This window comes from Amphiprion ocellaris, chromosome 17 (assembly GCF_022539595.1).
Source record: "Amphiprion ocellaris isolate individual 3 ecotype Okinawa chromosome 17, ASM2253959v1, whole genome shotgun sequence".
NCBI lineage: Eukaryota > Metazoa > Chordata > Actinopteri > Pomacentridae > Amphiprion > Amphiprion ocellaris.
In genome coordinates, this window is record NC_072782.1 from 28,587,891 (window position 1) to 28,603,464 (window position 15,574).

The window sequence follows — 15,574 nt, forward strand, 5'->3', positions numbered from 1 at the left end:
ATAACAGTTCACTCAGCATTTGAAGGTAATGCCACCTGTCGATAATCCCGGTGCAGTGAACTGAGCTGAGAAGCAGCCGCTGCACATGAATCAGCACTTAGGAGGCTATTCTTGGGTACTACAAGAGATTACTGTAGCTCATACAATATTGATCAACGAGCCATAATTAAGAACAGCAAGGCTAAAGAGTGCACGGGAAGAAACTCATGATCACATGCTTCAATATAAAGGTCAAACGGGCACTATAAACTGTATGCATATTACTTCTGGTGATTTAGTTGGTGATGATTAAAAGGATTTTTCATTCTGTTGCCTACATAATAGAAACAGCTGTTTTGTTTTCTGGTTGGTATTTTTGAGTCTAAATTATTTAAAATTTTACTGTTTGTATTCATTCTAAACAAAACACAGCATCTAAATCTTAATTAACCTAATAAAATTAACAGAAATTGCCAGAAACCCAAACTTTAACAAGTAAATTTTAGGCTCAACAGAAACACATAACAGTTTGGGGAAGTGGAGTTTTCTCAAAAATAAAAGTATTTTGAATTTGCAGCCTTAAGTCTCTGTATTTGTCCAGACGTTTAGTAGAAGGGAAAAACCTTAATGAAAGATGAAGAAAAATGAAGTTATTGCAGCAATTTTGCTAAGTTACCTCACTTTAAACTTAGTTTCAACTCAACTAATGCAGAAATTCGAGTTTAAATTTCCCACATTGTTAGGCTGATTCAACATAATGTAAACTAACATTGTCAAAATGATGTTTGCAGCTTGAAATTCTTGTCTAAAGTAGTAAATTAGTTGGTTTTTATTAAATTACGTGATGAGAATTGGTCCCTTGAATCACTAATATGAGGATATGCAGTGTGTAAGTCTGCAAATCTGAATTTAATGTTAAAAAACAATCAGAAATATTAACATATTCACTAGTCTGGTCCTTTAAGTTTGTCTCACCATTTACAAGGCCAGTATCGCCCCCTTGTGGCCAGGACATAACCCACACCCACATTTAAATATTCATCAGACATCGGTTAAATGTTGATGTTTTATTTACATATATATACAGATGACAATAAAGGTGCCATAGCAAAAACTTAAGAACATAAATAAGGATTTGGTGAATTTCTTTCCAAAAATCAACATATACATAATCCACAGAATTTCACATCAGGAATTACCTTAAAATGAGGCCTTAAATACATGCGGTGCATACACAGGGTACGATGGGAAACGGATCAAGTACATTACATGTTGTGAAAATAAACAGCGGTTCTCGGGGAGGATGTGTGCACACAATCTTGTGGAAAAATCACATTCAGTCCTTCTGCATCGGGGTGAGAGTGAACAGAGCTTGTTCCAGTCCAGACCGTTCTCGCTGATGGAGTTTAGGGAGTTTCAGGGGGACGTTGAATGAGCAACATTCTCAGCAACAGGCAACAAAGTGACACACGAGAGAATAAATTAACCAGATGTTTATGGGCGAGCAGTGTCTTCCTTTGGGGATAAAAGCAACAAAGCTGCAACAACTCTTTGGAATCTCACAGTCTCGAGTTGCCTTAAGATCTCCCCTGTTTATTAAATTTACACGTGTACTGTGCACATACGCATTAAACCATAACACTGGAGTACATTTTCCTCCTGGCTCATCGTCTACCACTGATTGCACAACGAAGAGGCACTCCTGTGTTCCAAATACACACCTGATTCTTTGTAGTCATAAAGTTATCTATCCTGATACAAAATGAGCTCAGAATACTTTGGGTCAATTAAATCTCTGCTTTTTGTTTCTTCTTTTTTCGAAATACTGCATTTGAACTCGAGCAGGCAAGGAGACTACTGCTGATTTTGACGCTATGAAAAAAAAATTCTAGAAAACTAGATTTTAGCGTAGCCTGCAACATGAAAAACTTGTGTACTTTTTTTTTTTTTTTTTTAAATGTGGGAATGAGCCAAAAGAAAAGTGACACAAATGTTACGCTTTAAATCTCTATCGGCAGATGAACACTGCTCTCTCTCCTGTGTTGTCAGTGATGTGAAAACACTTCCACTAATTGACCCGACACGCTCGAATCATCAGCAGCTGCAGCAGGATGAACAGTGGCGAGACGATGAGGCCGAACCACAGGTCTCTGGCTTGTTCTTGTTCGGCTAACTTCTGGCACAGCAGGACCTCGCAGACCAGCTTCAGGCTGAGCACCGTCAGCACCCAGAGGAGCCTCAGCACCGCCAGACGCTTCTCGTTCTCCTGGTACAGCCGGATGGACACGATGGCCGTGAAGTAGGTGCTGAGGCCGTCGGCGGCGAACAGCGGGACGAACACCAGCCACCAGCTCAACGACGGGGTAAACATATCGGCTCGCAGAGCGACCAGCATGCTGAAGATCAGCAGAGCCAGCAGGTGGAGGAAGAGTTCGAAGGTAGCGAAGCCCAGCCACTGGACCAGTTCCCTCAGGGAGAACAGCATGGTTGAGGACAGGGAGGTCTTCAACCAGGGACGGACTGACTGAGGACGGCTGAGTCAAGCACTGGGCAGCCCTGGTTAGGAGTCGAGGTGCTCCAGGGTTGGTGTGGCCGAGGCGGAGGGCAGGGGTCGCTGGTTATCAGGTACTGCAGAGATGACCCACTGCTGGCTACATCTTCAAATCCACCTACAGAAGACAATGGACAAGTAAATGCAAAAGTTGCTTCCTGAAAACGCTGCACTGAGTATGACAAAGTAACTGGAGACCAAAATAGAGCATTGTGCTGCATTTATCAACACTGGTAACTAACAGACATCCCATACACAATCAACAATACACAACAGAACTGCTGTGGAATGTCTTTTAAATGTCAAATGATTCAAACTTGTATCACCTCACAGTAATTAATCCTGGACGCTTTACATTCCAAAAGCCATTCATTATATCTGTAAACTCACCTGCACCCATTTATGTCATTTGCACATCTAAGCACATTCTCATTTGCACATTTCTGTATCACTTTTGTATATCTTGTTGATTTTTCTTTCTATTTTCTATACTTTTATCTTATTTTAGTTTAACTTCACTTCATACCCTAATATTCTGTGTAGTCTTATTGTTTACCTCTTTTTTTGAATATCCAGCTGCTGTAACACCTTAATTTCCCTGTGGGGAATAATAAAGTCAGTCTAAGTCTAGTTGCATCACTTCAGTTAAACAGTAAAGTATTTGGTCTTAAGTACATTTAAAAACTCGTAGCATATTAAAAATACAGACCCCACAGTAGAAACTCAGTGCAACAAAAGTCAGTTCACCTTCCTAATCTTTTGTTTTTCAATACTTCATATGTCCACCTTTATATTTGATGTGAGATTCAATCAACCTTGGCATGAAAGATACCAAATTTCTGAAGAGATGTTCTGCCAATTTTCAGAAACTGTGGATTTGTGTTGCTCTAGATTTGTATTTAAAATACCATATAGGTTTTCTATTGGATTCAAGTCTTTGACGCACTTGGCAAGACCATAGGTTTCATTTTCTTATTTAGAAACTTCTGTGTGATTCTAGTTGCATGCTTTAGAGCGCTATCATGCTGGAATATTCCTTTCAGACTGGGAGTCATCTTGTCTTCCAGTATTTTGGTCTGTGCACAGACATTCATGGTACCATCTATAAAATATCATCACCCCAACACCCTTTGCACTCATGCAGCCTCCTATCACACACACTGACTTCTGTGCTTCACTGTCAGGACTATGTGGTCACTGTGTTCATCCTGGTCACATTTACACCAAACAAGATGGACCCCATCTGAACAAAACACATTAGTCTTGGTCTCATGTGATTAAAACATGTACTCCCAGCATTCAGTGGGCTTCTTATCGTGTTCTTTAACGAGCAAGGGTATTTTTGTTCTGTTCAGGTTGACACTATACAATGTTCTGCTCACTAGCAAAGTCGTCACATAAGCTCTGATTTCCACTGATAAGTTCTGTGAAGCACCTGCCTTTCTGTTTTTCAGAAAAAGATGCAAGTAGGAGATCATCTGAGGTTTCATTTTTGGAGGACGATCACTGCAGCTCTGATTAACCACCTGGAGGAAAGACTGCAGGTGTCATTCTATTGGTCCATCATAGAGTCTGAGCTGATGTACTGCATGACTGAAGCCTGCTCCGCTGCACACAGGAAGGCTATGCAGAGGGTCACCAGGACATCTAAGAGAATAATCGGCTGGCCTCTGCCCCCCGGAGAACATCATGACCTCCTACTGCACCAGCAGAGCAATAAAGATCTGAGCAGACAAAACCCACCCTGGCCAGCAGCTGTTCAACCTGCTGCCATCAGGGAAGAGACTCAGATCCTTAAAATGCAGGACAAACAGGCCGAGAAACAGCTTCAGACTCCTGAACTCAAAACACCTGAAAACCTGAACGCACAGTGTCACTTTTAATGGTTCAAATGCTGCTGATGTGCAATCTCCTGCCCATATTTATTTTATTTTAATGGTTTGAATTTCATTTACCTCCTTCACTGTATTGAGTATATATTGCCTCTTTTGCATATGTTGTCATTTTTAATAGAGTCTTGTTTTACATGTGCATTTGATTTTACCATTTAATCCTGTTATTTTACTCCTAGCTTGTCATCAATGCACCGTCCACTGACAGCTGTTTATATCTTCGTCATGCCCTCATGTATGATGGCAATAAAGCTATTCTATTCTATTGGCTTCGTCTGTACCACCTGATTACAGCTGCAACTGTGTTTTGACAGACTTTCAGATGGTAACTGATCTTCCTGTATCCTTTTCCATACTTGTAAAGTCTTAATTTTTCAGACTGTCTGGCATTTCATTTACATGTGAAGCCATGATGCAGACATGAAGACTGAAAAAGCCCATAGATCCAAAACTGAGAAAGCTATGGTGCTCACGGATCATTTTATAACAATGTTTATGCAGTTTAGTCAATTTTGTTTCAGTGATCACAGGTTTTCTAACTTGTGTGTCAGCAGTCACAACAGTATTCACTTTTGCTTCATTTAGTTTGCACTTTGGAGCCTGTAGTGTCAAAAAGTCTTTCTTAAGTATGTTTACCGATTATTCAGAAAAGGAAATACTTCACTTGTCAGCTTGTCAACTTCCATATTGTACATTTTAGATCAGACAGGGCCCGAATCCCATCTAAGTCAGAAAACATCCAGTGAGGCTAGCCGGTGATTTCAGCTATCCTCCTCACTTTGTGGCGTTGTCAGTTCATTATTCACCCTGACTAACCTAAATTCCATTAAGATTATAAGGATATTTTCAGTTTGCTATGACACACGCTGTAAAAAAATAACGTTTTATATCAAAGCTGAGCTCCAATCAGTGATTCATAATGTAGCCGATCCTGGTACTACAATGTAATGCTAACCACAGAGCTAATATCGAGGCCCGAATTACGCTCACGACGCTTATATACACATAAACAAAACATATTTTACTGCGGCAACACTTTGACTCACCTTATAAACAGTCGGGCGATGTTTTTTCCATCTAACTACATGCGAAATCGCCAGTACACAACGATGCTATGAAGCTGTTAGCATCGTAGCTTCTGCTTGTTTCTCGCTACTGGGAAATATCGCGAGAAGACTGGATTCGACGGTGGCCGAGAGGACTAAAAAGAAAATTCCGGGTTTTTAAAATTCTTGCTAGTTTTGAAGCTATTTGGGGGTTTAACTGTTGAAATGCTATAAATATCGAAGATGGTATTTTCTGCTATGTATAGATTTAAAAACAATTTTTAACTTTAATATAAGCAACAGTCCGAGTCAGTAGGCGGCGTCGTTGGACTCCAACAAACAAACCACCGAAGAAGAAGTACCGCTCAGTAGACTGAAGTGTGGAGAAGTCGGTAACTCTCGTCCTTACAGGTAAGCACGCTGACTCAGTTTAATAATCACCATTCTATCATGTATTTAATTAGATTCTGACAAATCTATGTCATTACCTGCTGCTACTTGTGGTTATTTCACTCTGCGGTCATTACGAAGCTATTTTCTAAGCCAAGGTGACAAAATGTCCTGCTGCATTAGTAATGTTGACTTACCTGCTCTGATGAATAAAAGTTCACTGCTCCGTCTAACAGGAATGATTTGTCATTTTAAAGTGGCAGTTTGGCTTTTGCTGATTCATATCTGAGGTCATAAATGTCTAGAAATTGCGATTAGATCACGTTAGCCCTGCAGATCCTAATAGAACATGGACTCATCTGTATTTTCTTTCATTAATTTCGTTTATTTTAAATGTGCTGCATGTAATTAGTGTGCGTATATTTCCACTGTGTCCTGCTAAGTGATTGCTGATGGAAAACTAAATCAACTTTGGCACATTTTCATTCAAAAATGACCAAATTAATGTTTTAAAAAGCTGGTTATGCATCACTCTTATACATTACAGTAGATGAGGACTAAAATGAGACAGAATTCATCTAAAATGTCCAGAAACCTGTCCAGAGCACTTGAAAACTTGCCCACAACAAGTTAAAATGTGTCCAACATGACTTGAAATTTGTCCTAAATTACTTGAAGCTAACATGAAATTACTCAAAAATGCCCAACATTATTTAAAACTCATCAAAAATGACAGAGGTGTGTCCGTGATGACTCAAATGAATCTAAAATGACCAGAAACCTGTCAGAATACTTAAAAATTTGCCCACAATGACTTAAAATGTATCCAACATGACTTGAAACGTGTCCAAATGGCAAAAAAATGTCGTGTCCTTAATTTTTCCAAAATGTTTCAATATCTGTGAAAAATGTCTTGAAATTTGTCCAGCATGACTAAAACCTGTTCAAACTGAGTTTGTTTTGTCTAAGTGACTTGAAATGTGTGACTGTAAACTTGTCCAGAATGACTATAAACTGCCCGGAAAGACACATAATTTGTCCAGTGATGCAGAATTTGTTGAAATTGTCAAATAAATTCATCCGACATGACCAAAACCTGGCAAAATGACTCCAAACTCACCACTACAGTAGATGAGGACTAAAATCTGCAAAGTGCAAAGAAGAAAAATTCTAAAATTGCAAACATGACATCACAATCTGATTCTTCTGAGTCAATAAAATCACTTCATGAAATCATTAAATCATCTCCAAGCTCTATGCATGAGTTATTCTGATCAAAAGGGTCAAAAATAGCCTGTTAAGTTTTTTTAAAAAAAAGTTCTTATTGAACAGAAGCATCCTGCAGTCTGTGGACTTGGAGCCGAGCTGCTGTTTGGAGAAGCAGCGCCATGCATGCTTGCTCCGTTTAAACGGTGGCTGAGCAGAAGCAAAACACTGTGACTGCAGGATTGTCTGTCTGCCTGTGAAGTAAAGAAACGACGGGTTCTGACTGATTTTGTGTCCGTTTCAGGGTAAAGATGCAGACGCCAGCGGAGTCAATCATCCACAGCGGATATTTCCACAAAACTCTCCGATACTGGCAGAGCTGCGCCGCTGATCTGAGACCTGACAATCTTATCTACCCCATCTTCATCACGTAAGTCTGTTTAACTTAGAGTCACAAGAAAGACAATTAAAACAAGTGTTCTGAAGGCTGACTAATGTCACAGAGATCAAGTGTCAACAAATATGAAATGGTTTGGTATTTTAAGTTTAGTTTAGGAAGTTCTTTTGCCACAGGTTATGTAGAAAAGTAAGCAATTAGATACAGGTACAAAACATCACTGAAATTAAAAATTAGTGAGCTAAAATGAGACTACAATAGAAAAGTAAAGAGTAATACTGGCAAGGATTCTGAAAATGTGTCCTAAATTTCCAAAAACTTGTCCACAATGTCCTTAATTTGACAAAAATCTGTTGAAAATGATGTAAAACTGTCCAACATGATGTGAAATTTGTCCAAAGTGACTTGAAATATATTCAGAATGACTGAGTTTGGTCATAGTTAGTGAACTGAAATAAGACTAAACTAGAAAAGTAAAGGGTTATGCTGGCAAGGATTCTCAAGATGTGTCAAAAATATCCAAAACTTGTCCACAATGTCCTTAAATTTGTTCAAAGTGAATCCAAATTTGACATAAAAATGTCTATAAACTTGTCCAACATGACTTGAAATTTATTTAAAACGACTCAATTTGGTGAAAATTAATGAACTGAAACAAGGCTGAACTAGAAAAGTAAAGAGTAATACTGGCAATGATTTGCAAAATGTGTCCCAAATGACAAAAAAAGTTGTCCACGGTGTCCTTAATTTGTCCAAAGTTAATCTAAATTTGTCTAACATGACAAAAATCTGTTGAAAATGATGTAAAACCGTCCGACATGATGTGAAATTGGTCCAAAATGACCTGAAATTTATCCAGAATGACTCAATTTGCCGAATATTAGTGAGCTAAAATGAAACTACAGTAGAAAAGTAAAGGGTAATACTGGCAATGATTCTCAGAATGTGTCCAAAATGACAAAAAAAATGCTTTTAATTTGTCCAAAGTTAATCCAACTTTGTCATAAAATGTCCATAAACTTGTTCAACATGACGTAAAACTGTCCAACATGACTTAAAATTTTGTCCAAAATGACTTGAAACTCATCCAGAATGACTGCGTTTGTCCAGAATTAGTGAACTGAAATAAGACTAGAATAGAAAAAGAGTAATAAGGAAGTGAAGTCATACTTCCTTCCTTATTTTTCCACTAATACACACACCGTAGTAAAAATATTGCACATGAAACAGGAATATTGTACCTTAAAATGAAATATTACTCATGATGCTGAAGCTGATTTAGCACAAATGAGTGAAAAAAGTAATATTGTAAGTTTTATATCTTTAATGAGATTTAACTGTCTGATGTTTAGTACATTACACTCAGAGCTTAAACTGAACTAGTCTTTATCCTGTTTTTTTTGTCACTTTCTGCTACAGAGACAGTGAAGATGCAGTGGGGCCAATCAACAGCCTCCCAGGACAAGCAAGGTAAGACTCATAAATACAGTCCAGGATAGAATCAGGTGAATTAAAGTGTTAAATTCAACAAAAAGAGTTTCCCCCTGCAGTCAAACCCCCTTCAGGGTGTTGTCTTGAGATAGAAGCAGGGTGGACCCAGAGCCAAATACTGGACCTGGACTGAGATAAGAAGAGAATCCGTTAGACCTTTATTACTCACAAAACCAAACTGCAAACCTGTTTCCTTTATTGACTTCAAACTTAACCAAAAAATTATCAGAACATGCCCATAATGACTTAAAACTGTCCAAAATGACGTGAAATTTGTCCACAATGACTTAAAATGTGTCCAACATGACTTTAAACTTGTCAAAATGACAAAAAGTGGTCCACAGTGTCCTCAATTTTTCCAAAATGACTCAGTATTTATCAAAAATGTCTTTAAATTTGTCCAGCATGCCACCTGTTCTAATTGAATTTGTACTGTCTGGATGACATAAAATTTGTCTAAGATGACTGTAAACTTGTGCAGAATGACTAAAAACTGTCCAGAAAGACACAAAATTTGTCCACAATGTCCTAATGTGTCCAAAAGCATTCATAATTTGTCAGAAAATTAGTTTGACATGACAAAAACCTGGCAGAAATGACTTCACACTCACCAATGTGACTTTAAATATGTCCCAAATTACTTGTAGCTCTTACAAAATGACTTGAAACTTGTTCAAATTACTCAAAATTTGTCCAGACTGACTTAAAACTGTTCAAAATAACTCAAAACTCTGTAATGTGACTTGAAATGTGTCCTAGATTACTTGAAGCGAACCCAAAATGAGTCGAAAATGTCCAACATGATTTAAAACTCATGGAACAACACGTCCTCAGTGATTCAAAATTAATCTGAAATGCCAAGAAGTCTGTCCAGAGTACTTCAAAATTTGACCACAATGACTTAAAATGTGTCCAATATGACTTGAAACTTGTCCAATTATTAAAGAGTTGTCCACAGTGTCCTTAATTTTTCCCAAATGACTCAATATCTGTCAAAAATGTCTGTAAATTTGCCCAGCATGACCAAAACCTGTCAAAAATGAATTGGTTCTGTCTGAGTGACTTTAAATTAGTCTAAAATGACTGTAAACTTGTCCAGAATAACTATAAACTCTCCAACATGACCTGAAATTTGTCCCAAATTACTTGAAACTCATCCAAAGTGACTAAAACATGTTCAGAATGACTCTAAATTCATCCAAAATGCCCCAAAACCTGACCAAAGAGACAACAAATAGTCTACTGTTGACTCAGAATTTGTCAAAAATGATGTTATCAGTATTTCATTATATAAATATGACAGTTATTAATGAACGGTCATCTATTTTGTTTGTGTATTTTATCCTCTTTTACCCTCTTGATTTCTCTACTTTTGCTTCTGTGGTCTTTTTTGTATTTTTTCCTGTCTGTTTAACCAGACTGTTGTTTGAAAGGTATCTTCCTTTTTTGTCATTTTGTCACCGTTTTGTAGATATGGGGTGAACAAGTTGGAGGAAATGTTAAAGCCTCTCGTGGAGAATGGCTTGAAATGTGTCCTGATTTTTGGCGTTCCAGCAAAAATAGCAAAGGTAAGTAGAGCTGAAAAAAAAGAGTGTATCTGAAGTTTTGCTAATTTCATTTAAAAATGTCTCAGAATTTGTTTTTAAAAAAATGTCCATGACAAAAACTTGTCCGTAAACTCAAATCTCACCATTGTAATTTGTCCAAAATTACGCAAAACTTGTCGAAAATGACAAAAACATGTCCACAATGACTCAAAAAGTGTCCAACATGACTTAAAACTTGTCCAGATGGCAAAAACTTCTCCACAGCGCTCTCAGTTTTACCAAAATGACTGAATTTATCAGAAATGTCTGTAACTTTGAACACCATGGCAATAACCTGTCCAAAATGACCTAAAACTATTCAGCGTGACTTGAAATTTGTCCAAAATGACAAAATCTTGTCTACCATTAACTCAGAATTTGTCAAAAACTGCTTGAAACTTGTCCACAATGACTCAAAATTGTCCCAACATGACAAAAACCTGTCCAAATTGACTCAAAATCTGTCCAAAATGAAGAAATGCATGTCCACAATTACTCAAAATTTGTTTAACAGGTCTTGAAACCTGTTCAGAATGACGTTATGTGTCCACAATGATCCAATTTGTCAAAAATGGCTTTGAAATGCGTCCAACATGACTTGAAATCTGTCGTCCAAAATGACAAAAACGTGTCCACAATGACTCAAAATTTGTACAACCTGACTTGAAACTTGTGCAGATTGATTTAAGACGGTCTAATATGGTAAGAAACTTGTCCACAATGAGACAAAATGACTCAAAATGTGTCAAAACTGTAAGTTTGTCCAACATGACTCAAAACTGTCCAACATGACAGAAACATGTCCACAATTACTTTAAATTTGTCTTGAAACCTGCCCAAAAAGACATAAAACTTGTCCATGATGACCTAATTTCTCCAAAATGACTCAAAAATTGTCTGTAAGTTTGTCCAACATGTCAAAAACCTGTCTAGAATTACTCAAAATTTGTCAAACAGGTCTTGAAACCTGTTAAAAAAGACAAAGAACTTGCCCATGATCACCTAATTTGTCCAAAATTTGTCAAATGTGACAAAAAACATTCAAAAACAACTCAAAACTCTCCAATGTGACTCAAGATTTGTCCTAAATGACTTGAAACCTGTCCTCAATGCCCTGAATTAGTCTAAAAGGACTAAAAACCTGTCCAATATGACGTAAAACTGTCCAACTTGACTTGAAATGTGTCCAAAATGACTTGAATGGGGCGACTTCCTGAAGCCAGTTTCCAGAGTTTAAGCTCTTATATCGACATTAACACCCGTAGATTAGCAGTGACACATCCAGAGATGCACTAAACGGGTTCTTTCACATCCAGACACTGATCTGTTGTATTTCCTGCTCAGGACGACCGAGGATCAGGTGCCGACAGCGACGACACTCCGGCTGTCCTGGCTGTTAAGAAGATCAGATCTTTGTATCCGGAGCTGCTGGTGGCCTGTGACGTCTGTTTGTGTCCGTACACTTCACATGGACACTGTGGTCAGTTTCTCCTCTTTACATTTACTTTAGTAGTGTAGTTATGTCCAACACATACTCAGGTTTCTTTCTTTACTTTCTTCAGGTATCCTGAACAACGACGGGACTCTGAACAATGACGCCAGCTGTCTGCGTCTGGCTGAAGTCGCTCTGGCTTACGCTCGAGCTGGTAAATCTTCTCTTTTCGCCAGGATTGTTTCTGTTTTTTAGGGTGGAACAAACAGGAATCTCTGCTTTTCCTTCTGCTGGCTGAGTCAATCTTATTTCTTTACTGAAGATCATCTTAGAGTAATGTTTTTTTCATGGTATCAGCTGACAGAGACGCTGGTCAATAGTAATTCTTTATATGATGAAGTGGAATTTTACTGTGACACTGAAGGTCAACTTAAACCGTTCTGCAGGTTGTCACATCATCGCTCCCTCTGATATGATGGACGGAAGAGTCAGAGCCATAAAACAAGCACTGATATCCAACGGGCTTGGAAACAAGGTAAATGTACTGCAAATAGCTCCAGTTTGAAGAAAGGTACATGTACAAACAACATAATAAAATGCTCGGAACAATTTGTGCTACAGTAGCTCTTCAATCCGATCAGACCAGTTTTCCTTTGTTGTGACTCAAAACCGTTCAACATGACAAAAACATGTCCATTATGACTCGAAATTTGTCCAACATGACATTAAATTAGTCCAGCATGGCTGGAAACTGGTCCAACATGACTAAAAACTCGTCCACAATGACCCCATTTGTCCAAAGTGGCTCAAAATTTGTCAAGAAAAATCACAAAATCCTGTCCAATGTGACTTGAAATGACCCAAACATGTCCAAAATGGCTTTAAATTTATTCAAAAAGAAACTGTCCAATGACTTGAAATTCGTCCAAAATTAATTCAAACTTGTACAGAATGACTTAACTTTTCAACATGACAAAAAATTGTCCACAATGACTCAGTATGTCCAAATATGATTGAGACTTCATCAAAAATGTCTGTAAATTTGTGTAAAATGATACAATCCTGTTGAAAATGACTTGAAACTTGTCTACAAAGACACTAAAATGTTTAACATGACTTGAAACTCATCCAAAATGACTGAAACATGCAAAAAAAAATGACAGTGTCTATAAACTTGTCCAAAATGACTTAAAATGGTCCTAAAGGACAAAAACTAAAACAAAATGACTCAAAATTTGTCCAAAATGACTCCAAATTTGTTTAAAAAAATGTCTATAAACTTGTCCAAAATGACTTTAAACTGTCCAAAACAGACACAATAACCTAAAACTGTTCAACGTGACTCGAAACTAGTCCAAAATGACAAATCATGCAAAAAATGACAAGCCTTTGTCCAGATCAGTGTCAATGGCAGAGAGGAGTAAGGCATTAGATTATGAGGATCATTTTACTGCTAGTTTTGACATTAAAAGTACATCTGTTTTTGGGTTTTCTGTGTTCTCTGTCTGCAGGTTTCAGTGCTGAGCTACAGTGCAAAGTTTGCCTCCTGTTACTACGGACCCTTCAGGTGAGTCAGATGTCAGGAACCAGTGGAGCAGCTTTAGAGGAGTAAATAAATAAATATAAATAAAAAACTTCCTGCTGTGTTTGTGTCCAGAGATGCTGCTCAGTCCAAACCCGCCTTCGGGGACAGACGCTGCTACCAGCTGCCTCCTGGAGCCAGAGGTTTGGCTGTCCGAGCCGTGGTAAGGTGTTACATATGTGAACATCTGGATTAGTGGTGACGTGTATCTGGAGCAGCTGAGGGAGATTTTACTGTTGATCTGCAGGAACGAGATGTGAGAGAAGGAGCCGACATGCTGATGGTGAAACCTGGTCTGCCTTATCTGGACATCGTGAGGGAAGTCAAAGACAAGGTAAGATGAGTTTAATCTAACTGATGCAGCAGTGAGGGATTGACAAAGATCAGCACAGCATAGATCTACCACCAGTCTTGTAACAATAATTTGGTCCCTTCAGTTCCCGTCTCACCCGCTGGCGGTCTACAACGTGTCGGGGGAGTTTGCAATGATGTGGCACGGAGCTCAGGCCGGAGCCTTTGACCTGAAGGCTGCCGTGATGGAGGCCATGACAGCCTTCCGCAGGGCAGGTAAGAGGGAGAGTTAAAGCTCAAACACACCTGAAAACAGAGTCAATAAATGGTAAAACTTCATCCTGGCATTTTAATGTGCACAGAAGGTTGAGCTTGAAGTCACATAGTGCAGATAACAGCGTTTTTATGCTTGTTGGATCGTCAAAGCTGTCTGTAAACTTGTCCAAACTTACATAAAACCGACCAACATGACTTGAAATTTGTCTAAAATGAGAAAACATTGTCCACAATTTGTCCAAAATGACTTAAAACTTGTCTACCAAGACTCTTTCTGTCCAAAATGACTTGAAACTTGTCAAAAATGATTAACGTTACATGAAACTTGTCAAAATGACAATAATATGTCCAGAATGTCTCAAAATGTGTCCAAAATGACTTGTGTGAAAGTGGCTTATGTCAATATGCATCAGTGTACGTTTAGCTTTAGACGTAATCAGACTTGATGCTAATAGTTTTTCTCTAATGTAGGCGCTGACATCATCATCACCTACTACACACCTCAGCTGCTCACCTGGTTGAAGGAATAAAGAATGAAGACCTGATGTGGACCAACAGAGAGACTCAGTTAAGCTAACAAAGAGCGCTAAGGGAAGTAAAGCTAATTAAAACATTTATTTTTAAGCCTTTTTCCAGCTGTTTGCAGACTGTTTATCACTGTTTATCTTTTTAAAGTGAGACCTGTATCTGTTAGTCTAAGCTTCTGAAGGGCTGATACGGGGAATGTAAACCTCTATTATTGTCTATTTTCTAACAGAAAACGTATCTTTGGGATCTCTCCTCACTGATGGGATTATGAAATGTAGATTTGTATGAATCGTTGGTAAATGTGTGGCTGCTGCCTGACGTGGTTCGTACGTCGTCTCTGAATAAATAAGCTCTTATTGATCAATAAATAAAACAATCCAATCATGTCTAGAAGAGTCTGGGAGTTATTTAAAAACTTGAACAGTATTTTATTGAAACCTTTTTAACGTCCGTTATTGCATAGAAAAGTGGCAGTTTATTGATTCTGGATGTTATTTTGTTTGAGGTAAGTGGATGTTGACACATAAAAATAATTGCTAATATTGTGTTTGTGTCCGAAACTCACATTAAATGCAAATAAAGTACATTAATAGCAGTTTAATTTGTATTCCGATTGGTGTAAATGTCTATTTTTCTATTGCTCACATTACTCAATATCTCAAATTTGCTGTTTTGTTGCCATTATTTTAGAATTTCTTGTCTTTTAATGCACTCAAATATGGGTTCATGCATGAAATGAAGCTTTTTTTTAAGGGATTAGATGCCATTAAATTTTTTTTTTTTTTACAGAAATAACCATTCAATAGTGTTATTTACATTCTTTAATAACATCTGTATATACTGCAGTAGTTGTTTGTATGATCAAATATTTCTCGTATATCGAACTTATTAATAGTTGTTCAGGAAATATTAGGTATAAAATGTATA

At 37.9% G+C, this 15,574-nt stretch overlaps 2 protein-coding genes across 2 annotated transcripts; one reads left to right on the forward strand and one right to left on the reverse strand.

Moving 5' to 3' along the window:
* Positions 1–1,031: 1,031 nt before the first annotated feature.
* tmem203 (transmembrane protein 203) lies at positions 1,032–5,613 on the reverse strand. Its single transcript, XM_023289635.3, has 2 exons — positions 5,469–5,613; positions 1,032–2,648 (listed from the first exon to the last, which is right to left on the reverse strand). The coding sequence occupies exon 2, from the start codon at positions 2,462–2,464 to the stop codon at positions 2,048–2,050; it is 417 nt and encodes a 138-aa protein (XP_023145403.1). The 5' UTR covers positions 2,465–2,648; positions 5,469–5,613; the 3' UTR covers positions 1,032–2,047.
* Positions 5,614–5,721: 108 nt separating this feature from the next.
* alad (aminolevulinate dehydratase) lies at positions 5,722–15,033 on the forward strand. The gene is made up of 12 exons (XM_023289632.3): positions 5,722–5,879; positions 7,369–7,494; positions 8,881–8,931; positions 10,424–10,520; positions 11,883–12,018; positions 12,101–12,184; positions 12,417–12,505; positions 13,482–13,537; positions 13,628–13,715; positions 13,800–13,886; positions 13,990–14,119; positions 14,591–15,033. Exons 2-12 carry the CDS (start codon positions 7,376–7,378, stop codon positions 14,647–14,649), a joined length of 996 nt encoding a protein of 331 aa, XP_023145400.2. The 5' UTR covers positions 5,722–5,879; positions 7,369–7,375; the 3' UTR covers positions 14,650–15,033.
* Positions 15,034–15,574: the final 541 nt, after the last annotated feature.

What these genes read in the sequence shown, in the direction of transcription:
- tmem203 (XM_023289635.3), bottom strand. Translation starts at nt 2,464, where the DNA reads ATGCTGTTCTCCCTGAGGGAACTGGTCCAGTGGCTGGGCTTCGCTACC.
- alad (XM_023289632.3), top strand. Translation starts at nt 7,376, where the DNA reads ATGCAGACGCCAGCGGAGTCAATCATCCACAGCGGATATTTCCACAAA. An exon ending in ATCTACCCCATCTTCATCAC is followed by an intron (nt 7,495 to 8,880) that starts GTAAGTCTGTTT and finishes TTTCTGCTACAG; the next exon opens with AGACAGTGAAGATGCAGTGG. An exon ending in TGTTACTACGGACCCTTCAG is followed by an intron (nt 13,538 to 13,627) that starts GTGAGTCAGATG and finishes GTTTGTGTCCAG; the next exon opens with AGATGCTGCTCAGTCCAAAC.